Source organism: Neopelma chrysocephalum, unplaced genomic scaffold, assembly GCF_003984885.1.
Source record: "Neopelma chrysocephalum unplaced genomic scaffold, ASM398488v2 Primary Assembly neopelma1_68, whole genome shotgun sequence".
NCBI lineage: Eukaryota > Metazoa > Chordata > Aves > Passeriformes > Pipridae > Neopelma > Neopelma chrysocephalum.
The window spans coordinates 193,131-220,679 of NW_020897727.1; the positions used below are offsets into that span (position 1 = coordinate 193,131).

A 27,549-nucleotide genomic window follows, 5' to 3' on the forward strand; every position below is an offset into this window, starting at 1 on the left:
TGTCTGTTGAGTAAGAGTCTTGGCTCTTAGTAGCTGATTAGGAAACAAATTGAGAAGATCAAGGTGAAGGTTACAAAGAGCAGAAACCAGAAATTCCTTTACAACTAAGATTGAATGCAAAACGTTCCTTTTGTCCTACCGAAGCAGGATGTGAAGCAGACAGTGGGGCTGGTTCTTTCTGCTGTTGATGCTCATGTTCTCTTTCACTTCAGCTGAATCTTACTGATGGATAGTCTAATATATTTTACGGTAGGATATTGCTTTTATATGCATGAAAAATGAAAAAAAATAAGCATTTTACAGGAGGCAGCCATCAGTCTTTCCAGCTTTCTTCAGTGTTTGTCATTTTAACTTTTGTGCGTATTTTTTCTTGTGTATGTGGATTTAAAAAGTTACTGTACTGTGAGGAGAGGAAACGTGTGCAGCACCGGGTGTTGTATTATCTTCAGAATATTTGCTAAGGTGAATGAAAAAGTGAGTGTTGCCTCCATGTCTGATTTAAATCCCTAATTAACACTGATTCTTTTAGCAGAACACAGGTTCTGTTTTACCCAGATGTTTAACATATCTATTTGTGCAGTGGAGATGAGCATTGTGACTTTGTAGCTCTTGGGCTTTCAGCAAGGAATATATGTAGTCATTGGTCCAGTTAAAAGGTCCTCAGCTGAATATCTGTTTCTCCTTTTTTATAGAGACACGATTGTGGACTCAATATCCTTGAAAACTGAGGTGTCTCGGGGCTTGCTCAGTGCTGTGCAGGATGTGGCTCCACAAAATGAGGCACACCTGGACGTTGATCTGGGTGGTCCAAGGTCTTCTAGAAGAGCATTGGCAGAGCCCTCTGTATGTCATTACTCTTTGTGACTTACAGTGTTTCTTTGTTAAATTTTTCATTTGGAAGAAAAAAAATTATGAATCAGATCCAGGGATGCACTGATGGAACTGAGGTGGGATTCTATTCTTTGGAGCCTGAGAACTAAGATTAAACAAACAAGACTATTGCAGCAGCAGGTATCCCAGTCTCCAAGAGGGGAAAGGCTGACATGGCAAAGCAATTAGTGAAACTTCTCTGTATAACTGCTCTTTAGTCTTTTACTATTCTAGAGCAACTTTTTGTTGTTGTTGTCTGAAAAATTTAGTCTTAGCAACAAGTAACTTTAGGGTCACTTAAATAGCAGCTGCAGAAATAATAAGCCATGAAAGAGCAGTGCACAGAATATCCTTCCAGAAGCAGGAGGCAGCTATGGTCATGGGGGCCTAGATCCTGAGCTGGTGCAAGCAGGCACAGCCCCATAGACATCCAGTTGAACTTGTGATGCTTTTCTCCAAACAGCATTTAAAATACATAAGAAAAGTTTAATCACCTCCTTTGTTCATCTTTGCATCTTTGTATTTAAATGTATGAACTACTGGGGTGGCTAATGCCTTGTGATGAAAGTCCCATATTTGAAGTTTGGTTTTACTATTCCAAAATAGAGTGAGATGGGGTCTGGGTTCTGGTGAAAACTTCTGTTATTGAAGAAATGCCGGTTTTCAAATTTAGTATCAAAAAGCCAGGGAAGTATTGTTCTGCTAAAAGTATATAAAATAGCTCTGTATTCTTAACACTTAAGGTCTTTTTTAATTATTCTGAAAAATCAACATAGGATTCACAGGAAAGGTACAGTGCAACTATGGACAGACTGCAGACCCTTCTGCAAATTTTCAAGATGATGCATTTACTTCTAGGAGAATGATGTCATTGCTTTTCAGTTTTATAACCATTTGAATGGTCTTGTGACCCATCCATAGAGATATCACTGTCTTATAAATGATTTTTGAGTGTTTTAGAATAGTACAGGTAAAATCTCTCTGTAATCATCAGATCTTTGTTTTTGTAGGTCTGAAATATCAGTAAATTAATGAGTTAGTGGCTATACTTGTAGATCTTGCTTTAAAATGCACGAAATAAGTCTTAGTTTCAAGTTACTCCACAAAGTAAATTGGTATGGATATATATTTAATGTTGTTAATGTTGTTAAATGATACAGTGAAATGTAGATTACTTTCAATAGCAAGATAAGAACACCATACTATTGCAAATCTCCTTTGTATTAAGTACTGTGGTTAAGAACAGGTGAGTTAGTCCTGACTTTATATGTTTAGCAAGGTTTGCATAGGCCAGAATTTTTGTTTACCAGGTTAATATTAAGCTAGTGATTAAAATAGCAAGATTTTCTTCTTGAGGGAATTCTTAACCTTTTGAGAACTAAATTTTTGCGTGACTCCATTTTCTTGTATAAAGAATACTGTAATTTACTGGGTGCACAGCCAAAACATGGACTTTTTCAAGGGTTTGTCACACCTGTAACTGCCTTCAGACAACTGTTTTGTGACCGGAACTGTTTGGGTTCAGTGTGAGATAGTCCTGTTACGGAGAGAGTGGGAAAGTTAGACTATCAGAAACAGTGACTAGTGCTTATGCAGAAGCAGAAGTGTGGCTATACAAGTTCAGAAGTTAGGTGTAATATTTTTTGTTTTAATAACAAGGCAGCAGGTTTAATAATAAGGGAATGAGAGCAGAAAAGTACACTTACTGTGGCTTCTTTTAATCTTCTGAAATCTATGTGCAGGTATGCATTTATTCCATTGTATGCACCAGGGAGGGTTATTCCGTGTATTAGTAAGACAAATAATACAACATAAGGCAAAGTGGCTGTTATCCAAACAACCTGCAGACAACAGAAACCCCAAAGACTGATGAGCTCTTACAGAAGATTTAAGAATGTGTGATAAGCACAGCTGGCGTTTTCTTGGTTTGGCCATTCAGTTTGATGGAGAAGCTCTTTACAGGACATCTTGGGGGAAAATGCTGTTATGAGTCTTTTCAGATATAAGTTTACAGATACCAGTAGGAGGCAGTTTTGACAAACAGAAGACATTACCAATATGTGTTAGACTGCCAATGAGCTGCTCAGCTCTGTATCATTTACTAAAAAAGTGCAGTCATCATATTAGGTGATACTAAATGTACAAAAAGCTCTCAGATGTATCCAACCCTAGAATTTCTCATGAGGTGGTTTTTGAGGGATGTCAAAGAGTAACTTCAAATGGCTCTGATCAGGTCTTTCTCTTGACATGGCATTTTATATAATAAAACCAAAGCATTCAATGCCATTGAACCATTAGTACATTTGGCTAAGAACAGGATGCACATTTAAGACAATTTTGAGTATTTAAAAATATTTTCTGCATATGACCACTTTTCACAATTCAGAGATTTTTTGTTGAATTGAAAATAATATGCTAATAAAATTTCCAGTTGTAACATCACACAAGCAAAACTTGGAAATAAAATAAAGGCTGAATTGAGATCGTGTATTTTCATTGTACATGTGTGAAGGTCTCTCACATGGTTTGGTCCCTGAGGATCCCTCAGAATCAGTGATTTATTTTCTTGCTTTCTAAAATTAGTAGACTTCTTAAAGGAGACAAAGAATGTAGTTGAGATAGAAGGACAATATTAGCTCTACCTTTCCCGAAGTCTTCACGCCTTTCCACAGACTAAAGAAAAGAATGATTACCACCACCAAGAGGCAGAGGGAAAGCTGCCAGCGAGGCAAGCCAAGGTCATGGATCCCACGGCTTTCGTGCAGGTGCAGAACTCCTCGCCTACACACCAGATACACAGAAACAAAGCCAAGTCACTGCAGGAAAAAGGATTTTACATATCTTGTGCTGTGGGCAGCAGGAATGGATGCTGCACTGCAGCAGGACTTGCCCTGCTGGCATCACTAGCAGTGAAAGCTGTTTTGTGAAGCCATGTATTGGCTTCTCCCCACAATGCCTTTATGGTCTCACGGGCCCATCACTGTCTGTTTAGCCCCACAGTGCCATGATGATACCATGATCTCCTTCACTGGAAGTGTATGGGGCACTTGGAAGTATCATTACTTTGTTCTTACTTGAACACTGAACAATGTCCACAGAGGGTGCTGAATCTCTGTCCTTGGGGATTTTAAAACTTGGCCAGTGAAGGCCTTCAGCAGACTGATTTACTTTTTAAATTAGCCTTGTTTTTGGGTAGGGAGTTATATTAGATGACCTTCAGAGATGTCTTTCAACTTAAATTGTTTTGTGATTCTAGATAAGCAAACAGCTGGCTTCCTGCAACTTGAGCAGTTCCAACCTTATTTTCAATTTCTCTTTGAAGAAGTTATTTTGAGGGTGCAAAAAAAGTGGTTGGATAGGAAAAGCAACAGTTGGTAAATTTAAATTGGATATAGTGGTCTGTGTTATACACTGAGACAGTGGAGTGATAGCAGAGGAAATTCTGTTTCCTACCAGGGTAACTCTTTTGAGACCTACACAGAGAAATGGAGTGCTGAAAAGAGCCTTTGTGCTGGAGACTGGTGATATCTAGTTAAGTTGTCAAACACATTGTGTGCAACAGGCACTGGGATATGGAAGAGATGTTAGAGTGGATCTCTCTTCCTTTAACTCTGCTCAATTCTTTAAAGTGTCTCTTGCTGCTTTTACAGATCTAAGAAATACAGGAATATTTTGCTTCATGGAAAGCTGTATTTGCCAGGAGGAATGGTATTGTGGTTGGAGCCCTGCTCCAGAGGTGAACTGCAGAGTAAACTCCTGGTTCTGATATGAACCTACAGGATGTGTCTCAGGGATTCAATTTGTTAGTGTTTCATTGCCCACTCAGATAAAATGGTCATGACCTTCCTTGTGTCCTCCCTTTCTCTATCACCCTTTGTTTGCTATGGACTGCTTGGGCAAAATAGAAAGTTCATCTCTGTTGGCTTCTCTTAGGTCCATGATAGTACAAACAAATCAAATCAAAGAAGTCCTTTTCACTGGAGGACCTTGACATGTTTAATGAAAATAAGTGCATTTTAGAGAAATTGAGGGACTGTGTGATCTGCCCTGCATGACTTGCAGGGACTAAAGCCTGAGGAGTCTAATTCCAGGCCCATTGTTGGTGCCTGTACAATCTCTTACTAGATATTAGTCCTTCAGAATTAACTTAAACATTTGTCTTATCAAGTCAGAGATGGGTGAGGTAGTTGCATAAGTTCCAAGACAGGACAAACCTGTGCAAACTTCAGTGAGGAAAACTGAAAAATGTTTCTGTACTACTGAAATTGTGGAAACATACTGGGAACATTAGGCCCATCAGAACAACCCTTCTAGTAATATGAAGAAGTTGCATGAAATTCCCTTTGGATTCCTGAAGCATTATGAACAGCTAAGAACTATAGTAGTTTGGTTTCTGTAGTTTCTCCTGTTTAATAAGAAATGCTATATTTTTGACTGTTTCTGTGATTAATTCCCAGTTGGATACAAGATAGTGGTAAAAAGCGTCCTCCTAAATTAAGCAGCTGATCTCTTTCTGTTGCTTTGTAAGGCTAGTAACAAGTGAGGCATTAAAAGGATAGTGAACATGTGTTTCTGGCATATATTCAAGAATGTTCCTATTTAGAAAGTATGAGGTGAGTTTAACTCTTAATATGTATACATCAATATAGTTAAATAACAATATAGCTATTACCTGTGGAAGCAGTGAAACAGAGAGGAAGGCTTCTTGATATCTCATCTAAAACCCTAATATCTTTAATTAAATGTAAATAAATAGATAGGTTTCACTCCACTTTTGCTTAGAGTGTGAATAAAAGCAACTTGTATTTCTGCTAATGAAGTATAACTTGATAGAGAATCCACAGTGTACGTGAATCCTGGGCAGGGGTGCCTGATTCCAGGCACCAGCTTGGGCAGTGGCAAGTACAGCCAGGAAAAGAGTCACAGGTTTCTGATCAGAACATCTGTCCAGGATCTTGGGAGGGTTTTGGTAATCTGTGCTGTCACAGTTACACTGCTAATGCCACCAGAGCTGGGTGTTATAAACGAAGTTCTTTGGAGTACAATATGTAGAGGCTACTCAGAAAAACTGATTCTGGACTTGCATTCTTTGTGCCCATTTAACTTGTGCCCAAGTATTTTTTTTTCTGCTCCCCTGTGTGCTTGCTTTCCAAGAAGCACCTAGCAATGTGTCTTACTGCTTGGAACACTTGCCAGAACTGCCATTTCAAATGTGGGATTCCCAGGATTTTCAGGAGAATCTCCATTCCAAGAGTTCTCCCTTAATCAGGGCAAGAGATCACAAAATAGGAAGAGAAAAATACTATTGTAACCAGTCAAAACAGCTGTGTGACTGGGCAGCTAAGTAAGGAAATCTTTAGGGACAGCTGCTGTTTCTGAGATCTAATTCTGGCAGGTCTTGCTTCCTTTTCCTTTTATTCTGGGGTGGGGTTTTTTTGTTTGTTTGTTTTTTAAATTTTCTTTTTCTTTGTGACCTCTGAAGATAAGTCACAAAAGCTTTCCAAAAGATGCCTTTTTCGAGGATTGTTGGTAAGTAGTTAATGAATGTTTACCTGCTAGAACCTACATTTCTGTTCCAGTGGCACCATAAAGTATAACAGACCTAGTGATTTAGGTTAAGAGGTGCTGACATCTGAAGGAAAGAAGCAGTGGCCAAAGTATTAGATGGACCAAGACTTTTTGATTTAAAGAATAAAGCTCTGTAACATTCTTTTTAAAACAGTGTTTGGTTTTGGTTTTTTTTTTTGAGGAGGGCAAATATGAGAGGAACTTTGCATTCTTCATCTTCATCCAAGTTAGCATACATCAATAATGCTACAGAAAATCCAGTTAGCTCAATTATGCCACAGTTATTTCACATCAAGGAGTGCTTATTTCAGGAACAGCTGAGGCTGTCTTAAGCCTGTCTATGTTAAAGCAAGTCGAGTGATAAATCCCTGACTGGGTCTTTTAGATTATATTCAGTCACTTCCCTTATACTGGCTACAGTGAGGAAAATATGAAGTAAAACATACTGCAAGATTCCCCATTTAGGAAGCTCTGAGGTCAAAACACCTGAGTTTTCAGCCTTTTGATATTATAGCAGAATAATGCAGGGTGGCCAACATCCACTCCTGAATTGAGGTTGACTGCACTCATTGCAGCATTGTCCCATTTCCCAGTGCTATGAAGATATGTACAAGTCATAGACAAAATGGCATGAAGTGTTCTCTTAAATCCCCAGGCCAGGGAACCAGAGGAGGTACAACACCAGTGTCAGCCTCTGTTCTCTGTCAGCTTCTTCAGATTATGTCCAGAGCTACTGGGAATGTCTTAAATTTCTGAAAGCAATCCTTACTTCATAAGTAGAGAGATTTTTGTCCAATTCTGCTAACAAAATACACTCATAATTCAGACCTCTGAGTCAAAGAGAATGGAAAAATCATGGGTAGTAAGACAATTAGAATTAGTATTTTGTTGTGATTGAGAAAATAATGAAAGTAGATGAGAAATACAGGCAAAAATGAGAAGAGAATGTTATGGGGGAAGAGACTGAGAATAAACATTAACAGATGGAGCTGATGGAAAGTAAACAGGCATCTACTTTTTTATGCTGAGCAAAATACAAGAGAAGCTAATAAATTGTTTAAGCTTTCTGATATTCTAGTCAGAGCTCTAGAAATATTTATTTAGTGCCACACAAAGAATCAAACAACATGCACTAGAGAGCAGGGATTTGTGCAAAGGAGCTTGATTTATGCTAAGACTGCATTCCACTTAAGGGAGTGTAAATTACATTTGCAATGACTTTGAGACTGTACATGTGGGTACCAAAAGTCTTTCCACCTGTCTGTAAGAGGAGCAGGAATGTGAAGGGGTCTCAGACCGAAGCTGCACTCAGAGGTTCTGGTTTCTCTCTTGGGAAATTTCATCCTGTTCTCTCCTTCCCTATGCTCTCTGCTGGGAAGATTCTTCTAGTTACCCAACAACTCCAGTTCCCGCCTTACCTCCACACTGCATTCAGCTTAAGGGAGATAGTTCACCTCCACTGAAATCTGCCAACAGCAATTGGCTTGTTAGAACCACTGATTCCTGTTTAGTCTTTGTGCAGCACTTGGGTCCTCTTTAATTTGGTGTCAGATCCTGAACAGCCAACAGGAAGCCCAGCTGTTTGGTGTTTTACACATAAACCCTAAAACCAAGTTATTGAGGAGGCAGTGGGGCAGCTGCTCAGTGAGACTCAGTAAATGAAGGACCCAGTCATAGTTCTAATAAGAGGTAATGTTGGAACCAATGAATTTTTCTCTCTGTCTTATTGTTCCCACCTGTAAAATAAGGATTATTATAAATGCTTGCTTTGTATCTACTCTGAGCAATTTAAAACATACTTGTTATGGAAATGGTGAGTGTTTGAGCATAAATAGGGAAGAAATGGGGAGGGTTGTGATCTGAAAATTACTCTGTATCTTGTTCACTCCAAAATATTTAATCTATAACCAGAAAACAGGAGGTAAGAATTTTAGGTGTAGAATACTCTGAGGCATTTTTGTCAGACCAGTACTTTCTAAGGAGCTTTCTGTATTATCCATCCATCCCTAGACAGATTTATATGATTGTCTTTCAGAAATTTAGAAGGTTTTGTACTAATAGATCGAGTTTAAGATCTTGGAGTAGCCTAGTTTTTCCAATCCCAAATTAATTTTATAATTTTAGTTTTCAGTCCAAATATGATTACACAGCTCTATAGGCTCGTTTTTTTACTAAAGGCAAAAGTTCCTTGCATAAATTTGACGTGATCAGTAGAAGGGTGTCATTTATCTAAATTTTTAGATGTGCTGTATCAGATTGGTTCCAATTTTGAAAAATGCCATCACTTGTCAGCAAATTAGTATGTTAACTAACAAATGTATTTGTTAACATATTAAGTACTTGTAAGAACCTCTAAGTCCTTAGAAAGTTAGCAGTTGTATTTATGAGATCAAACCCAAATGGCTTGCATAGACTAAGAATCAGCAAATTGGATAGGGTATAAATAGATGTAGTCCTGGCCTCCAAAGCTATATTCCCCATTTTGGTAATTAGACCAGGTTTTTATGGTTTCAAACTTAATGCAAATCGTAGATTGAAGATGCTAAAAGGATTGTCAATGTATACAGTGTGCAATCTATAGAAACTAAATTACATACTCAATTTAGAAGGCAATCTAAAGCATAATAATTGTGCTCAATTAAAAGGCTCCCCTACATGCATCTTCTATGTTATTCATTTGGGCAACCATAGTTCAGTCATCAATGCTGCCAGTTTTCTTCAGAGTATGAAATGCAGTTGGTTTTGCTTGTGAGAAGTCAGGCTGTCTGCACCAAGCACGTGTGGATAGAGCTCTTCTTGCAGAGTTTGCCAGGCTCCAGGTACTTTTAATTCAGGTATAGCCCTGCAGGTTCAGCTGTGCTGTGCCCGTAGCAGTTTGTGTCCATACAAGTGTGTGGGACAGAGCTCGTGGTACAAAGCCTGTAGAGCTGAGGTTGGACACCAGTGTCTCCTGCCTGTAATTCTGGGGTTGGGGTGCAGTGCAGAGAGGGAAGAGTGGCTCCACGTGAAGTGCAACAGGGTTAGTCTGGCTCAGACCCAGCTCTGCCATACATGCAGCTGCCATCTGAGCTGCTTGGGTGCCTCTGGGTGCTTAGAAAAGAGCTCTGAGTGAGGCATGGCTGCAGTGCCAAAGGACACTCACAGCACAGGAGAGTGGGCTGAGCCGCTGGACGTGCAGTGCGTGTGCCCTGTGTTCCCTGCTCCAGGGGTGTCCAGGGGCTCTGCAGGAGCCAGCTTGGCTTCAGCTGGAAGTGCTCTCCCCACCTCTAGACACCAGCTAGACATGCTCTCTCCAGCTCTGGATACCACGCTGTCTTTTGCCAACACCTTTGTCTGGGTTTTTCTGTTTCTCAAGATATTTCAGCTCCCTCTTGTGTTGGAGAATGGAGGTGTGTAATGGACTGCAAACTAGATTTTGGGAATCACTTACATAAAGATAATTTGCCAGTGGCACCCTGACTGGCATGTAATAAATAAATTATTATTTGTATTGAGTGAAATGATATTTCCCAACTCACTGAAATCTTTAGCCATCTTAATTCTCCCATTAACTTAGCAATTCTGACCTCCCCTGCTATGGTGCCCCACTTGCATGCATTCAGGGCTCTCCAAAGTTTACTGATTTCAGAAGAGCTGCATGGAAAGACACAAAATTGCCAAAAGATCAGTCACAGGAACAGGCCCATGCACCACAACCTGAGGACTACTGACACATTTAAACAAATGAATGCTCACTTTATGGTTTCCCATTTGTTGTAATGCTGGCTCCTTTACACAGTGAGGTTACTTTATCTTTTCATGGAATTAATGCTTAGATGTGACAGTTATGTATGAGCACTTTCCCAATAGGGAGCAACACATAAAACACTAGTGGTGATATTATGTCACTACTGTCTTGTAGAGATGATTTGATGAGAAACAGGTGAATACAAATAAATGGATGTTTAGTTGTGTGTGACAATTTTATTGGCTTTGCCTGGAGGGATATGTGCAGGTGGAGATGCTCCACAGAGAAAGGCTCTGCTTCTGCTTGCCTGGATTTCAAATGCAATATAATATAGGGGAGGTGCTGCAGCACTGACCTCAGCTACTGTAGAGACTGTAAATATTGGTACTGCTGCCAAACTACATAGAATTCTGTATGTAAGTTAAACATTTAGAATTCCTCCTACAAGTTAGCACAAAGCAAGCCAACTGCATAATGTGCAACTCCTGACATTTGCAATATCTCATAAAAACCCATTGCAAATTTAAGTTGTCAAAGTGGTCATTCCTCATGTCTTCTGGACTTGCTACACAGGGGCATGTTGTGGTTTAGGAATCATTTCCATAAAGCTGCCCAAAGCCTAAGAATGTGTGTACACAGTTACAAGGATTGACTTCCACTGTACTCACATTTAATTTCTTTCTCTTTATATAAGTAAATGGTCAAGAAATGTGAAGATGTGAAAAAATATTGAAAAATACATTTCAAAGCTGTGTATTTATTTTATGAAAAAAAATACTTCTAGTAGAAGTTTCTGAGAAAGATTGAGTTACTTTGAGTCCAAACAAGTCAGCATGGTCAAAATTAAATACACAAGCTGCACTGATGCAAGTACATTAGTCTCCATCTACGGCTGTGCAACCAATGCAGCCAGACACTTCTTAAATATGTCTGTGCAGTTAATATTGAATTGATATCTAAAACAGCTTGCTTATTGCTATTTCACCAATGTGCCCATGAATCTCTCACACAAAGTATTTAATAATGTACAAGATTCTAAACCCGCTGAAATCAGAGGATTTTTTTCTGTTACATTCAGGGTATTTTCTAGGGGTGAAGGTACAGAACTCGTCTAGAATTCTTAGTCTTGGGTTGTGTGATCTCTATGAAGGTAAATAGATGACTGCTACCCAACTTCAAACCTCTCAGAAACATCTGACAAATTTCCGTTCACTTAAGATGCAAAACATGAGTAAGCCTTAGATGTCTGGAGAAGTTCTTAATTTCTCCTTGCTTACAAACTCTCTAATTAGTTTATATAGTATGGATGTTGAATAAAGAAAACCCTTTAAGCTTCAGATGTCTGCAGTGGAGATTTGTTGTCCAGAAAAGTGGACATTGGGAGCTGCTGATCATGTTTAGTATGAACTTAGAGTGCTTTCTTACCAGGTGTGATTGGCCCAATATAGAGCTATCCACTCTAATTAGTTCTTGTTGTCTGATTCAGTTTTCAGAAGCATCTATAGGCAGAATTGCTTATGCTGACTTCTGAAGTGATGTTATCTCTTTTGGGAAAAGTTGCTCCACAGTTGTTTTAAGGGGACAGGTTCCTATATCTTCCTTTGGAGCACACAGTGTTGGCCACTCCATCTGATATGATGCTGAAGTATGTGGACCCTTTGCCTGGGGTGGCATTTCTGGTGAAGAATTGCACCCAAAAGCACAAATCTATTTGTCTATAAAAGTACCCTTGACTGTATATGGTGAGGTTTTTCTCAGGACATTCCTGGTTCACACACTCCCTATAAATTTATGTTAATAAATATGATAGATGCAGACTGCTGTGACTGAATCTTGTCTTTATTCCTTCTTCTTAGGTAGGTTTTTGCAATTACTCACAGCTGGGCAGACTTGTGAATTCTGTGAATTTCCTTTACTAAATCTGGCATGAAAATTTCCCTGTAAAAGTATTTTTTATTTTTCATGCAGAAAGAATGTATTACAGCCCTGAGAAAAAGTATTATCAGAGGGAAGTAGCTGTAGCTTAATATATTTGTTGATAATTTCACTGTTTTTTCTTAAAAAATGCCAAGATTTGTTCCTACAACAGATCGTGATTTTTTACAGGCACAGTACCTCATGAAAAGAATAGTGGTTTTGCTCTTCCAAACTGGTATTTCTTAATTGTCAGCATAAATGAAAGCAAGATGGTAGCAAACTTTTCCTGGACACGAGGTTGGAGAGAACAAATGTAAAATATACCTGTGTTCAGGCAAAGTATTTAAATAGGAGCGATGTGGAGTAGGTAGGGGGACTTTTTTTTCCAGTCATGTATTTCTGCTTTTCCAAAAAAAAAAAAAAGGCTTATAATGAATTATTTTAACATATGTGGAAAGGATAGAAGGTTATTTGCATTTTATGTTTAATTCCAAACCACTGAAGAGGGCAGCAATTAAAGTGATGTGTGCCTCCAAAGAAATGTGGAATTGACGTTTTATTCCTAACTGGTTTCTCTTATGTCTGCTATTACTAGCAGAAAGGCACCAGTTGTTATTAGGCTTGGCTTGCTTTGTTAAGTTTCCAGTGTACAAATACTTTATAATTGATTTTATAATTCATCTCTAATGAAGTACTGTAGAGGTTTCATTCCTTCCTGTTGTAGGAAACTGTCCCTATGACATCAATGGCACCTTGGCCTCAATTAAGCCTGAAAAAATGAAACCAGACTTAGTAAAATGAAACTCTCTAGAAGGCCTCAGTGCAGAACCAGTTCAACCTCAATTACTGCCCAACTCTTGAGGTTTGAAAACAAAAGCCAAATATGTTTTTGGAAGTTCTCCTGTCACTGCCTTGGCATGGAATTTGCAACTTTAAGTGATTTCTTCCAAGTCTGAGGCTTAGAGGATTTTCCCTGGTTTCCCTCTCTGTCAAATACTGGACAGCTGATAGATTTGGATTGCAAGTTTTGCCTTCTCTCACTCAATGTAAGTGGTAACAACCAGCATATTTCTGTTGAATTTGAGGTACCTTTCTTGAAGTATTTGATGAACTGTCACATCACAGTACTCCCACCTCTTCCTACAGTTTATTCCTGTGCTGATGGAGATAGAGGCAGTCAGCTCTGGCAGCTACAGGGTTTTAGGAATTAATCGACTCTAAATTCATGGTCAGGCCAGTTTTGTGTGAAGGACTCGTCCCAAAGAGAAGAAGTGCCTGTTTTTTTAGGGGTAATCACACCATCCTTCTGCTTGCAGCCAGTTTTGGAAGTACCTCTTTTCAATCACTCTCCAGCTGCAAAATAAATGTTTGGTGTCTCTGGCCCCCCTGCTCCCCATTCAGCCTGCCCACCAGAGGGCAAAACTCTGTGTGTGTGTTCTGACCTAAGTACACAAACTAGAGAACCACTTTTAAGCTGTACCACTTCCCATTTCCTGATCCTGTGGCACAAAATTGGAAACGCTACAATCGGTAGATTCAGCTCTCCCTGTTGTAAGAAGATCATGGGCATGAGTCAGGTTATTTGATGTAAGAGAAGCAGCACTGCTTTCTGATCTGGTTTATTAGGTTGGATCTGAATACACTAAGACTTTGCACAAGTTTGGGTCCACACCTGAGCTGTACAGCTGGACTTGATGAGCTAATCCAAACACTGGGTAGGTAAACGTAATGCCCCTTGTGATTCCCTGTTTTTACAGCTGAGGAAACAGATGTTATATATTGTTTTACTTAAGTGATTATTCTTCTCATTTTTGCAATATAATCTACCTACTAATAAGTACAGCCCCAAAATCCAGGAATCAAAGCATAATGGAATGTCAAATTCCCTTTTTATTCTTACCTTCTGAAAACTGCACCTCAAATCTATTTCACAGTGAAGAAAGAACCAAAATATTTCAAGTTTCAGTGTAGAGACAATCACAAATAGAGCTGTTTCTCAGATCAGTGGAACTAAATCAAAACATCATTAATCCACTCTGCCTCAAGCTCACCCACTACACAATCATCCCCCAAGCATCATGTGATAACAGAAGATGCACAGAACCACTTTAAATCATAAAAAGGCAAAGCAAGAATATAGGGATTGCATTTTGCTTTACAAAGGCTTAAACCCAAGAAAATTAAAGAAACTCTTTTTAAACATGTTTAAATGAAAGTTCTGTAACAAGGTAGTTCTTTGTTTTAAGACGCAGAATTTATAATTTCTTATAGTTCCCTTTGAAGTCAGGTTCTCTGACTACATGCATACATAGGCTTTTGCTATAAATGATCTATCTTTACATTTGATTTGTGAACACATCAAATATTGTAAGGGCAGCAGATTTCATAGCTGTCTTAATTTGCCATTGTAGTGAGTTCCTTTGAACTCAACACCCCATATTGTTTTCAGAGCACTGAATTTAGTTTACCCAAAGCCCTGCCAACAGTTTGTGTATCACTACTGATCTTTCCCTGTGCTGTCTTCAGAGAAGAAACAGCCACAAATGTTTCAGAGCTATAAACAGAGACCTCAAGATCCTTACTGTAGCCAGCCATGGTGTAACACACACTAGGTTATTTATGGTAACAGTGATGTCCCTTTGTTTCTACAGGGTTGGACTCACTGCTCAGCAGGTGCATGCCCTGATATCCTTTTACTCCCAACACAGAAATATTAACTGATTATTCAGATTAATTCAACAGCTGATTCAATTAGTCTGATGCTCATCCCCCTTTCTTTCTCCTAATCAAATCCCATTTTCCCCTAGAGGTCCATAATGCAAATATTTATACACAGATTGATATATTTATTTTCCGGTTCAGTTGTTAATTTATACACCTTTTCGGGGTTGATTCCAACTGTTTGATTTGAGTGTGCCTTTGTCTGTTTTGACTCATGTTGCATAATGCTCTCTTGCTTAGGAATCAGTAAAAGCCCCTCTTTCTATAACCTGGCTCCCTCCTCCTGCTCAGTGCATTTCGCTTCATTGAACTATTGAAGCAGTTGAGCAAACAGAGGTCTGCTGTCTGCCCTGAAATATTTTGGAAGTAGAGAAACAGTCCTTATGTTTCCTTGCCCTGGCAACGTTACTGAAAGCAAAAGTGGTACATAGAGAAGATTCGTGTCTTGTCCAACTCCATTTTGCCCAGTAGCAAGTACTGCATTAGTACAGGAGCAACCAAAGCTTGCAGAGGCAAGAGAGTCACCCTGGAATACAGATCAACATTACAACTCCATTTTAACCTTACTCTTCGGATGCTTATTCTAGAGGCCAGGTGCTAACTAACCTTCAAGAGGAAACACTCTTAGACATAGAATTTTGAATAAAAAGCAAAGTCAAGTCAACACTTACTCATAAAATTCAGCTGCAGGAGTGAGCTTGTACTTCGAGTATTTAGTACCATTGCCAAGCACTGATGCATTGAAGAGTTTGGGATCTGTACAGTTTGGACTGTTCCAACTGTTGTCACAGTTTGTCCAGGGGAGCTCAAATGTGAATGACGAAAACAGATAATACAGAGACCAAGCTATGATAACGTTGTAGTAGAAACCCACGTAAAGAGCTATGAGTATCACTGCATAGCCTACACCTAAAGACAAAGGAAAACTAGATTATACATTGTGTTGACATGCAACAGTATATGCAAACACTGTAGTTGTACTCAGCCATACATACATGATTGCAAATTCACTTTAGATCTTCAAAGCAGTAAAAGGAATTTTTGCCATTTACATACACACATGCAGACACAATATCCCTGACCTTAAAACAAAAAATTATAGCAATGAATTTGGAAAATGACTGGCTTTTATCAAATCCACTTGTTTGCCAGAAAAAGAAATTAAGCAATGTCAAAATTTGCCCTTGTACAACTCCATTGCTGATTTGCTTCCAATGCAGAAGATTGTAAGCCCATGTTAGGAGTGAAACTCACTTTATCTTCATGATGTCAGAGACCTTGGCAACTTCTCTTGGAAAAGTAAAGCTTGACACTTAAATGAAGTTTCCCTATGCCTCATGTTCCCACCCTGAACTAGTTTGGAACAGACACCAATCCCTCTCTTGTTTCTTTCCCATCATTACTCTCCAGTTTGGCTTCTATCAGCATGTAACTGGTCCAAAACACGCATGAAACAGTCTGTGCTATTCCACTGCGGGTCTCCAGGTGGTTTTTGGGCATGCCAATAATCTTGGTGAATATCAAGTTGAGGTTAAACCGCATATGGACATTCAAACCTTTTTATTATCTCCCCGGGATTACAGAATTCCCAGTGTAAACATTCTCTTTTTTTATTTTGAACATTTGCTTTGTATTTCTGCATATTGCGAAGTGTGTATTTCTGCATATTGCGAAGGGACCCTTTAGCAAGAAAGGCCCAGAGTGTGCCTGTTCTCCTCCATTGTCCATTGGAAAATGGACATTTCCCAATGGTTTGGGAGGAGGCTTTGGTATTAATGTTGGAGCAGAACAGAAGTTGATTGCCAGGGTTGTTCAGAAAGCTTTCTTTACCTTGACTTCAATCATTCTTCCTTTAGTATGTGTGCAGCATTGAATCCTCCCCCCAAGCTGTATGTATTGCATATAACAGACAGAGAATACAGCTATTTTATACATCACTGTATTGTCATAGCACCCCAGTATAAACCTGTACTTCTAATTTTTCCAGTTTTGTTTTTTGGCAATACTGCATAGGAGGTTGGAGATTATTAGGCTTTCATATTCCTTTATAAAGTAAGGAAGTAGCACACACTGTGAGTATTAATCCTTGGCTTAAAATTTGCATAAGGAACAGATGCTGACCCTGAAGGAGCTGGCAGTTCAAAGACTGCTGTGTGTACAAATTTACTCTTTGCTCTTCAGGAGGCTTTTAATCTGTAGAACAGTTTGCTCTTCCCTGACACAGGAAAAATTGTAAAAGTAAAGATGAAAATGTATTTTCAAATCCTTGATGCTTAAATGAATCTAGTACATGAACACTCTAGTGATATATTATGATCAATATAATGGAGAGGAGGGGGGAGTCCCCCAACAGGATAATTCTTAAGTGTTAAGTTGAATGTTAAAGTACAAATAATACAAAAAATATGAATACTATGAATAATATATCTTGAGCTGAAATTGGATGATTTTTGTTTAAAAAAAGTGTTCCTGAAATTCCTCCAGTTCAGAAGGACAATGAGAGATGTTTAATATCAAGATTAAAAATTACTGGATCAAATGTGTCTTAAATGGCACTTCTCTGAAATCTTGAGAATGTTCAGGAATGAATTTGCTGTCCTGTTTCTAGGTTTTCTTAAAAGCAATGCTGCTCCACCCAAGGTCTAAAATAGACCCTGGAAAAATGCAGAGATGAAAACAGACTGTGTTACAAAGGTTACAGGATATATTTTTAATTGCATGTGTTATGATAGCATCTCATTAGAAGTCCTTAGAGTTCATAGCAATAATATTCACAGCTAAAATTAGTACTATAGAGCTGTTCATTTAGAGAAGCTGTTATAAATCTGTGTAGACTGCGTACTTTTCCTTTGAGTGAGAGATTTGAGTTATCCCAGAAACGACTCCAAAACATTAGCAGTAAAATGTGTTTGCATGCTATCAGAAGTTTTAGTTAAAACTTTAAAAGTACTGACTTTACACTGAGGTGCAGATACAACTCAACGCTTATTATTTTTGAGAATCAAATAACTTATGCTATTCTATATCCTTGTAATAAGAACCCTTAAAAATCAACAGCAATGTATGTTTAGTTCACCTTGAAAATGTCAGCTTAAAAACACGGATGGAATGTCAACAAGACTATACATGAAATAAGTTCTATTTTCTTTTCTCATAATCTTTTCAATCCTGAAGTCAACACATAGAGCACCTCTGAGCACAGTGGTATTTGGCTCAAACACTTAGAGATTCTCAAGGTCTAATTTTTGCAGTTCAGTCTTCAAAATCCTCATTGTCATACAAAGGTATTAACTGATACCAACAGGAATTTTGATTGTTCAAGGCTCTTCAGGTTCCTGGGTGCTGTGATGAGTTTTTTTTTCTCCCATGATGGGATTATATAAGGGCTAGGTAAATCTATATGAATTAATTTAAAAATTTTGGGGCACCTATTTTATTAGCTTGTTAATTTATTTTTTGTTATATCTCTGATTTTGCTGTGTGTTTTGAGTTTGACTGGCAAGAAAGAAAACCTTCACTTTTCCTATTCTGTGACACTAGACTGCTTGAAGAGGAAAGCTGTATTTTAAGAAAGAAGACTAACATTTACTCAGTGTAACCTATATCCAAGCAGCGGATCCGTCAAGTTTGGATTGCTATTGTTAAGCTCCTCAGCTTTTGTCAGTCACAGGATGAACATGATCAGAATTTTAAGGTTCTCAGATCAGCTGAGCTTGACTGGTTTCATTTCAGATAGCTCTGTGTTGAAAAGGCTTTTGTCTAAAATTTTAGATACAATCTGGTATAGATACAAGGAAACTTACATTTTTTTTTTCTTGTAAGCAATGCTTAAGAAAATTCTTGAGGCTCCTTAACAAACACTTGTTTCACGTACAGAACACCTATGGCTTCTTTCACACAGAGAGATCCCTTTATCCCTGATCAATGCCAAACACCCTGATCAGCATCCAAACACCTAACTTGGCTATTTTTAACTTCCAGAGTGATTTTAACTCAGTGCACAAACAACACTCCACAGGCTTTTATTCAGCAATGCTGGAGAGTTAATCCTAGTGGAAAACACTCAATAGTAATGTTCAGATTTTACTAAGTGTTTTTCATTGCTAGATTTGAAAACCACTTAACAAAGTCTGTCAGAATCACTGCTCCCATTTCATAGGCAGGAAAACTGGAAGCACAGAGATACCACAGAGAACTCGTGTGATGTTACAAATCTAGTGGCTGAACTACAGTCTTCACATTGTAGTGTTGTAGCCTCTGTGGTGTGCTGACTTCTGCAGAGAATTCTGCATGATCCCTGATTGGAGTAGTGGTTATCTTAGTCAGTGGGGAAGACAGGGCTGAACTGACCTGGATGGGATTTGGTATTTCCAATGTTTGCATTGCCAAACCCCTCCCTCCACCTAGAGATATTCAGTTCCTCCCACTCCCTACTGTGCAGGGGAAAGGGAGGATAGGGCAGACCTGCTCCTGCTCGTGGCTCTCTGTTGCACTCAGCCAAGTATCACCCTGAGGATGATTTCTGTGGCTTTTTCCATTTTTTGCTTCATCTGTGATAACAAAAAGACTTCTAACTTCATGAATTGGGGAAGGATCACCAAGTACAATGTTGTCTGTGAAAGCTGAGAGATCTTCACTTTGTTTGTGATCACAGGTGTGTGGCACCCTGATGGTGCTGAGGGACACTTACCTTTGAAAACTGGACAGATTTTCCAGACAGTGGCAGCCCCTTCTCGGTTATATTGTCCCAGTGCTAATTCCATATAGAACAGGGGCATTCCCGCAATGATTAAGAAGAGGATATAGGGAATAAGAAAAGCACCTGGAAAGACATTAAGTAGACACTGTAGTCTTTGTTACATTTTGCTTTCTCTGCTGCTTACATTTACTGACTAAAGACAAAGCCATTGCCTTTGGGAAGTAGAAAGCAAATATCAGGAAGGAAGAACCTATATTTTCTTGTCCCTTTCCTGTGTTTTAAGGTCTCAGAGACAGAACCCCTAAAAAAAACTGTGGGCCAAAGCTCCTATTTCCCCCTAACGTTTCCCCTCTGCTTTTTGTCTTTAAAGGGAAAAAAAGTGTCCCTGAGAACTAGTCCCTAACAAAAGAAAAAATGATGCTGAACACACCTGCACAGCTTAAAGGGAAAGGGACCATGAAAAATCTTAAGTTTTTTTAGTGTAGTAAAAAAAGTTCAAAAGGGGGTATAGAGCCATCAACAGAGGAGAAAAGTGTGAGTTCCTGTAAGTGCAGCTTAAATCATACTGTGTGAGGTGTCTGCAGGAATCTCTGGCTTTAAAATTAATCACTACTAGTCAATCATATGGAATTTGGGCTTCCATGACATATTTTGGTTTTTGCTGTAATAAATTCCCTTATTCTTATGAAATGGGTCAGATAACCCTCCCTTTCCAATGGCTCGTGGCCATTAATATGGAGGATGTACCAGGTTCCACTGGTAGGCCCAAGCACAGCATCTTTATATTGCAGCAGGACAGAGCCAGGGCTGCTTGCACCTTCCTGGAACACATCACTTCACTGGGCTGAGGGTTCTCCTGTGAGTTTGGACTGTCACCAAAAATCTGTCACCTCTGGAAAAATCAGTGCTACTGTAGCATAAAATGTATTGTCAACTGAAATACAAAAGCATCATCTAATGTAGAAACTATCTGAAAACTTCTTGGCTATTTCATATGATCCAGCTCATGGCTACATGTAGTATTATAAAACAATTATAGCTGGTGTCACGTTTAATAACTGGGTGCTCTGTCAGTTCTCTGTTTTGCGGGACCTGTAAAGTGTAGCTTCTATTTTATTGCATAGCTTACTTGGTCAAGAACAGTTTAATTAATGTAAAATTTGCCTCCATTAAAAACATTAAAAAAAACATTAAAACCATTCTTTGCTGACAGAATAATTACTTATCCTGAATAACTGACTGCTGTCCTTAGGAGTTATGTATGAAAAGGAAACAGATAGTGAAAATTGTGGTTCAATTTTTCAGCCAAAGAGAAAAGAAAAAACCCAGCAGCTTGTCTGCTTTTCCCAGTAGCAAGTGGTAGAAACTTTTGCAAACCTTGAAAAACTGTTGTGCTGGTCTAGTAATTTGAAAACTTCCTTTGCAAAAGGAAGTAAGTTTGGATTGCTCCTAAATTTATAAACTTAGAGAAGGTAAAAAGCTGAAAGCATGACTGTAGCTTTCTGAAACACATGAGTAAGCAGAATGAATTGCATATTTAAAAAGTATTTCTGAAACTATTGTTGTGCTTTTAAAAGTCTGAATAGTTGTTCCTTTACCTTTCGTGTTTGCTTTTCACAGATATTACTGGTGTAAGCTGCCTAACATGACTGTTCAGAAAGGGAATTTTGAGTATATACTGGAGAATAAGAGTGGAAAAACAAACTGCTCTCTTAGTCATACCACCAATCTACTTCTAAAAGTAACGTGCTGTAACATAATGGTAAGGACAATGTATTCAGCATTCAGTCATAAGTTTAGTCATTTGAAAGTTAAAATCTTGCAATGGAACAGAGACAAGGTATATCAACAGAAAGAAAGAACAGCTTAAAGCTTTGAGAATGCATGCTAAAATTGAAATATATTGGTTGTATCCCTTTGGGGGCAAGAATCTTCCTATTCATAATGTTTGTACGGACTATAATATAAATGCAACCTGCATTTGCATAAGCTACTATAGTAGCAGCAATACATGTTTTAATAATATTTTAGTGTTGTTTTAAGCTGCTTTCTATGATTGTCATGTTGAACTGTTGTATGTTTGAATATTGTACAGAAAAAACATTTGTATTCAACAGACACCTGATACCCTGCAGCTCTGAGCTCTGTATGTTTCAGTGTTGAAACACACTCAGCAAAATCAGTCTGGGATACTACATATTGCTTTTACTATATCTAGAATCTGGAAAAACTATTTTAGGTGCTTTTACTGTCAGATTTCCTGTAAGTGAGCCTTTGAAATGCCATCCTTGTCTTCCTTCGACAGTGCCACAGTGTGTGGAGCTGACTGACAAACTCAGATTGTATTTGGGAGGTATGGAGTTTGCATGAGTGTTGTTTGATTAATGTCATGAGACTGTGGAAAACATGATGCCTATTCAGGGACATCTGTAATTGAGAAGATTTATCCAGGAGATGCGTAGTGGACATACCTATTAAATGCTAGTTTAAAATACGTGGTTTTTAAGTATGACTAATAGTGAGATGAACTGTGAAGTGTACTGTACTTAGGCATGCTTGCTTAAGCGTCATCTATTTGGCTGCGAGTCATTCCAGGCTTTAGTTAAAGGAGTATTCTTTCTTTTTTTTTTCCTTCCCCCGCCCTGCCCCCGCAAGGGATTAATAAGGTGTGGTGTAATTTTCATCAAAGAGCACTTACACAGTATGGCAGGGTTTCATAGCTGGGTTACTTTTCAGGTACTAAATGATTGAAGTATTTTGAAATTGAGATAAATACCAAAGTAAGGGTGCTTAGTCACATTAGTTTGACTTAATGTTTTGGAGCCTTCTGGAAACTTCTTGTTTAGCAGCTTCTGATTAGGTAAAAAATATTAAAAAATCAGGTATTTTTGTAAGTATCTTTATATTTGCTTTTATCTTCCTCGCCAATATCCAGAATCAAATTTCATGGTGTTCACTCAACCCTTTCTGAGATCATGGCTCCTTCAAAGAAAATAAATGATGGTCAAACTATCATTCCAATTTCCACAAAATAGAATGGTCTGCAAGTGCTTGTAAGCAGCATCTGTGTGAAAGCTGTCACTCTGTGACTGCACAGGGGCTCCATCCTAGGGCTGCTTTGGTACAGTGTCTTGTGAACAAAAGGTGTTGTTTGGATGGAGACTTCTTCCTGTCCTGCAGGTGGGAACATCCTGTGGGCCAGGGAGAAGCCAAACCAGCACCCTGGGGGTGCCTCTTGCTTTAGGTCCACTCGTGTGAATTTGAGCATCATACCAGACTTTTCTGCAGGAGCAGCCTTGCTGTTAATGCCTATCCTGTCCATGAAGGCAAAAACGTTAGGAAGGGAGACATAATGTCAGCTGTGTCACTCCTGCCTGTGCCACCAGCCACAGAGACTGCTGTGCTTTAGTTGCATGAATCCAAAGTCAGATTTGTATAGGCCAGACAGCTGAACTCTTGGGAAGCACAGTCTGGCTAAGACATCAGACTGGCTTGCCAAGATCTACCTACCTCAGAGAGCTGAGGGAACGCAATCTGTGGGATTGCTGCTTTGGCAGTAACATGCTGATAGCACTCAAGGGGATTCCACTCCCCCACGGTGTGATGGGTTGGGGCTGAGCACACAGCTGCATCCCACCAGGCAACACTAGTTTCAGCAATCCCTAATGGTCCCTAATTTCCTTTTACGACTAAAAATCTGAAGTAATTAACATCTGTAATACAGCCCTGGCACAAGGGCCATACTTGACTTGCTGCTGAGTCACAAGCATCTCAAAAGGGCCTTAGACTGTTGTGAACTGTTATGTTTCTCTCTTAACAGATTTCACAAGATCCATATATGTCCCTTTAAAGTACCAGTGTAAACATGGAGCTAAGACAACCTTGTGTCTTATGCAAAACTAGGTTAGGTCAAGCCCTCAGCTTCTACAAGAACCATCTGTGTGAAACTTCAAGTGGAAACTTACACAGAATTTTTTTTTTTAAAACTATTGCATTTAATTAATAAAGGACAAAATACAAGACAGGCTTTGCATTCCTGTGTTCAGTGCCAAAACAACTTCTTAATTGTGGTATACCAGAATCCACATGGAGTGTTTCCTCTCTTTGTACATCAGCATTCCCAGCATTCTAAGGGGTGGGAAAGAAAAGCTCAAAATACTCCTCTCAGTCCTACTAGGAGGTCTCATCTCACTTTTAAATACCAAAAAGAAAGAAGCATTAATTTACTAATGGTTGAAAAAAAGATAATTTAAACAGCTGTGGTTATCCTAAAAGGATTTTTGACGCACAGACAAGAAGTAGGCCAGGACAGGGGTAGTTGAAACAACTTTGAACTTTTTGTGCTCGTTAGACTTCTGCATTTGTTACCATGGTTATTTCTGGTCAAAATGTTATACTGGCAGGGATGTCTGCTAAAACAACAAACTTGGAGCAAATATTGGAGTATATTTTCCGAAAGGAGAGTTTCCAGTATTTGTGCAGGAAAAGTCTAAAAACAGAGATCTCCCAGTTGGTGAACTGAAATACAAGCTAATATCTCTATCTGATCAACACTGCTTGTGGGTTTGTTGTTTTTTTTTATACAGAATAAATAGTACTTCAAACAATATCAACAAGCAGTTGATAGAATACATAGTAATACATTGATAGCAGTTTGCTTGGACAACAAGGAAAATGGGTGGGAACTGTAATCTGTGCAGAGTCTTGTGAATGAAAAACGAGGTCCCTGAAGCAGAGATCTTGAAATTGAGATTGTACAAGACCCCCATGGGTAGAAAACTAGGTAATTAGAAAGGAAGGCATTTCTTAGCACATGAACGTTATTCTGGCTCTTCAGTAGACAGGCCACCAAGCTTGCACAGCCCCCAAGGGCACCTCTGAGCCTGCTGCTGATGCCTGGGAAGAAGGGGTGAAATGTCTTAAAACCTTACTGACCTGAGGTTAAAAGCAGTAAGAGTTTGTGTGGTACAACAAAGAGAAGACAGAGATACATGATGTAACCCCAGGTCAAAGACAAGATGATGATGTTAACAGCAGCTATATGATGATGTTGAGCCCAGCCAGCAATAGATTATAGTTGTCAAAAATAACATTTTTCTGCAAAACAGATTGCATGACATACTATAAAAATTTCAGCAGCACTTTACACATATAAAATTCTCCAAGTATACAATAAAATCTTCCAAGTATGCAACCTTTTTTCATGGAAAGTATTTCTGAATCATAAAACCAGTGGAGCTATACCATGGTGAGTGGCATGTTTCTTTTGAAGCCTTTATATTTAGCTACTCCCTCCAACAAATTGCTGCTAGATTTGAACCTATTTATATTACTACTCTCAACTCGGGCTCAGAGCCTTCAGTTTTTTCAGAATTGCAATTTTAACAGCGTTCCTTTCACTCAAAAGAAAGTGAAAACAAATAGTTTCCAGAAATGGTTCAGTGCTGTTGGCTGAGGCCAAGTGAAGCCTGCATTTTTTGTCTTGAGCCGTTAACCTGCTACTGCCTCAAAATCACTTGAAGTGACTTGAAGCTCAGTGTATTTATAAGCTGGTCACTGGGTAGTAACAGAAAGGGTTACCCAAGCCCTCCCCATGGAAACCCAGTCATCTCTTTGGCTTTTGTTACAAGAGTCATGAGCTCAAGAAACCCATTAGTAGCTATTCTGAACAAATTAATGAGAGTTAAATATACCCAGCCACTCAGAGCAGCATGATTCATTCATAAATAACACCCAAGTCATTGGCCAAGGTCCTATTTACGTAAATTAATAAAATGATCACATTTACAACAGTGTGTAGCTTAAAGATAATTGCAGGCACCTACGAGAACAGAACCCTGGCCTGTGTTGTTTGATAGGAAATTAAAGAATAAATAAAGTGACATGGTAGGTTTGAGAGAATATAAATCGAGTTGATCCCAGGCGGCCAGTGTCGCACTGGGAGCCCCGGAGCTTTGGAGGGAGTTCCCGCTGCTGACCTTCACAACAACATTCTTTTCCTAAGCTAGCTGCAGCAAGAAAAATTCCCATCATCTACCATAAGTGTGACCATAGAAAGTCCAAAAATTTGCTTTCCAGGTTGCAGTGAGAGCTTTTGTTTTAAAATCCTGCCTTTATAGCAGAGGCACCATTGGAGTTGGCCCCTTTGTTTGTAAATAAATGAGTTTTACCTGTAGTTTGGTAAGTAAATAACTTGGAGTTTGTAACGATGAGAAAGCCTAGCTACTAATATTCCTGCCCAAATCCATCTTCTTGATTTTGTGCCTTTTTCTTTTTTAACTGGTTTAAACCTGGCTGGTTTAAACAAGAAATGGGAGAGTAAGTGAGCTGGACTGTGGAGTCAGCTTGTAGACTACTTTGTTATTTATGACATCCCTATTGCTAATATTCAATAAGACAGGGGTTGTAGGAGTGGTAATATTCTTTCCTGGAACAGATAACACTGTTGGGAACAAAACAGCAAACTTTCTAGTTCACAAGCTCTTCAGAAGGTCCCAGCCAGAGGAGATCAGTAGCACTGGACTGCTGGGTCAGTGTGCAGGTGCCTTGCTGGAGAATGTTGCTGCTTCACAATACACATGACTGACTGGAAGCTTAAGAGATGTTAAATTAAGAGGAAATAATACTATTCTATCACTTTATTAATAGGAATGTTCTATTCGTGGCATTTTTTTTTTTCCAATCTTGCAATTTTTAGGGGTGATACAAGGATATATTCACCTGCAATTGCATATCAACAAAACCACCCATGTAAGGTGTAGGCTGTACTTCAAATGTACAAAAAGCAAGTGTCTGTCAAAATGTACCCTGATTTATTGGTGGCAGAACATCCATGGCTAAAAATATTTTTCAACTAAGACATCAGAAGGTATTTTCTGTGAGCTTGTGGATGAAGATAAGCAGGTTTTTCTGCATTCCAGCACCAGATCCATAATAACATAACCTCATGTGAAAAATTTTCCTTAAATTGTATGTACTGAAAAGATAGGTTTCTGTGATATACAGAACATAGTCATGTACATGAAATGAAATATTACTTCATCTGCTTTAACTGTCTCTTAAATGTAGGGAAGTCCTTGCTGGGTGCCAGGGAGATTTGGCAACTACAGTTTTACTTTGGTTCAGATACAGGCTGTTAGTCATAGTTTTCTCTCTCTTAGAGAACTTGTATGTTCATTTGTGTGTTTGGTATTTTTGTTGTTTTTTTTTTTTCCCTCAGTCAGCTGTAAACTAAAATGAATGCTTTCAAAATTCATGGATCAATCTGATTTTGATGCCAGAATGGGTTGTTAGATACTTTGATATAATTTTCTAATATACACCAGGGTTTCAGACAGAAAAAAATACAAACCTGACTTGAAGATACAAGACAAATCCTTTAGTTTGTTTTTGTTTTTTTTTTTTACTTTGTTTCATAGGTTAACAACTTCGCTGCTATAAAACATAATTAAATAAATTCATTATTTCTAATTTGAAGATATATGACATTTGATTTGTGGCAGTGATTTCCCTGATGAATTAGAATACCCTGAAATACTTTCTATTCCCCTCCTGAGAAGATGCTTAAGTGCTGTAATCAAGTATTTCAACCTTTTTTTTATAATCTGTAGAGACTGAGTGAACTAAACTAATTAATCACAGTGTAATAGTGATACCTGCTTTTCTGCCTGAAATTGCCACCTTGCAGGCAGTTCTTGGTGTAGCATGTTCATGTCTTGGCAGCTCGAAGAGCTACGTAGGCACTTTTGGTACTTACATTAAGTTATGGTACCCACTTTCTGAGCTGCCCACTCGATGCTTTAGGAATGCTAAGTTTATATCCCTGAGATGTTCCTCCACCTTGCTAGAAAAGAGCCTGGGACGAATTCTCTGGATTTCAGCTCCTCATTTAGGCCAGTATTAGTCCTTGCTTTGGTTCTTCTACTCTAACATTCTCAGGACTGCCCTTGTGGGAGCTGCTCGCTGTCCTGTGTGTGTTGTACGGGTTGTACAGGGGGGATTCACCTCTGGGTTATGCCCCTTGTGTTGGGTGCCTAATTCTAGGGGA

At 38.8% G+C, this 27,549-nt stretch overlaps 1 protein-coding gene across 1 annotated transcript in view; it reads right to left on the bottom strand.

Annotated features, from left to right (window-relative positions):
* SLC6A2 (solute carrier family 6 member 2) overlaps nucleotides 1-27,549 on the bottom strand; it is a 60,534-nt gene that overhangs the window by 19,723 nt on the left and 13,262 nt on the right. The window contains exons 2-5 of the mRNA XM_027685175.1: nucleotides 19,494-19,625; nucleotides 15,475-15,712; nucleotides 3,513-3,651; nucleotides 2,577-2,711 (exon numbers count right to left, since the gene is read on the bottom strand). Coding sequence (XP_027540976.1) covers nucleotides 2,577-2,711; nucleotides 3,513-3,651; nucleotides 15,475-15,712; nucleotides 19,494-19,625 — 644 coding nt within the window. The remainder of the gene's footprint in view (nucleotides 1-2,576; nucleotides 2,712-3,512; nucleotides 3,652-15,474; nucleotides 15,713-19,493; nucleotides 19,626-27,549) is intronic.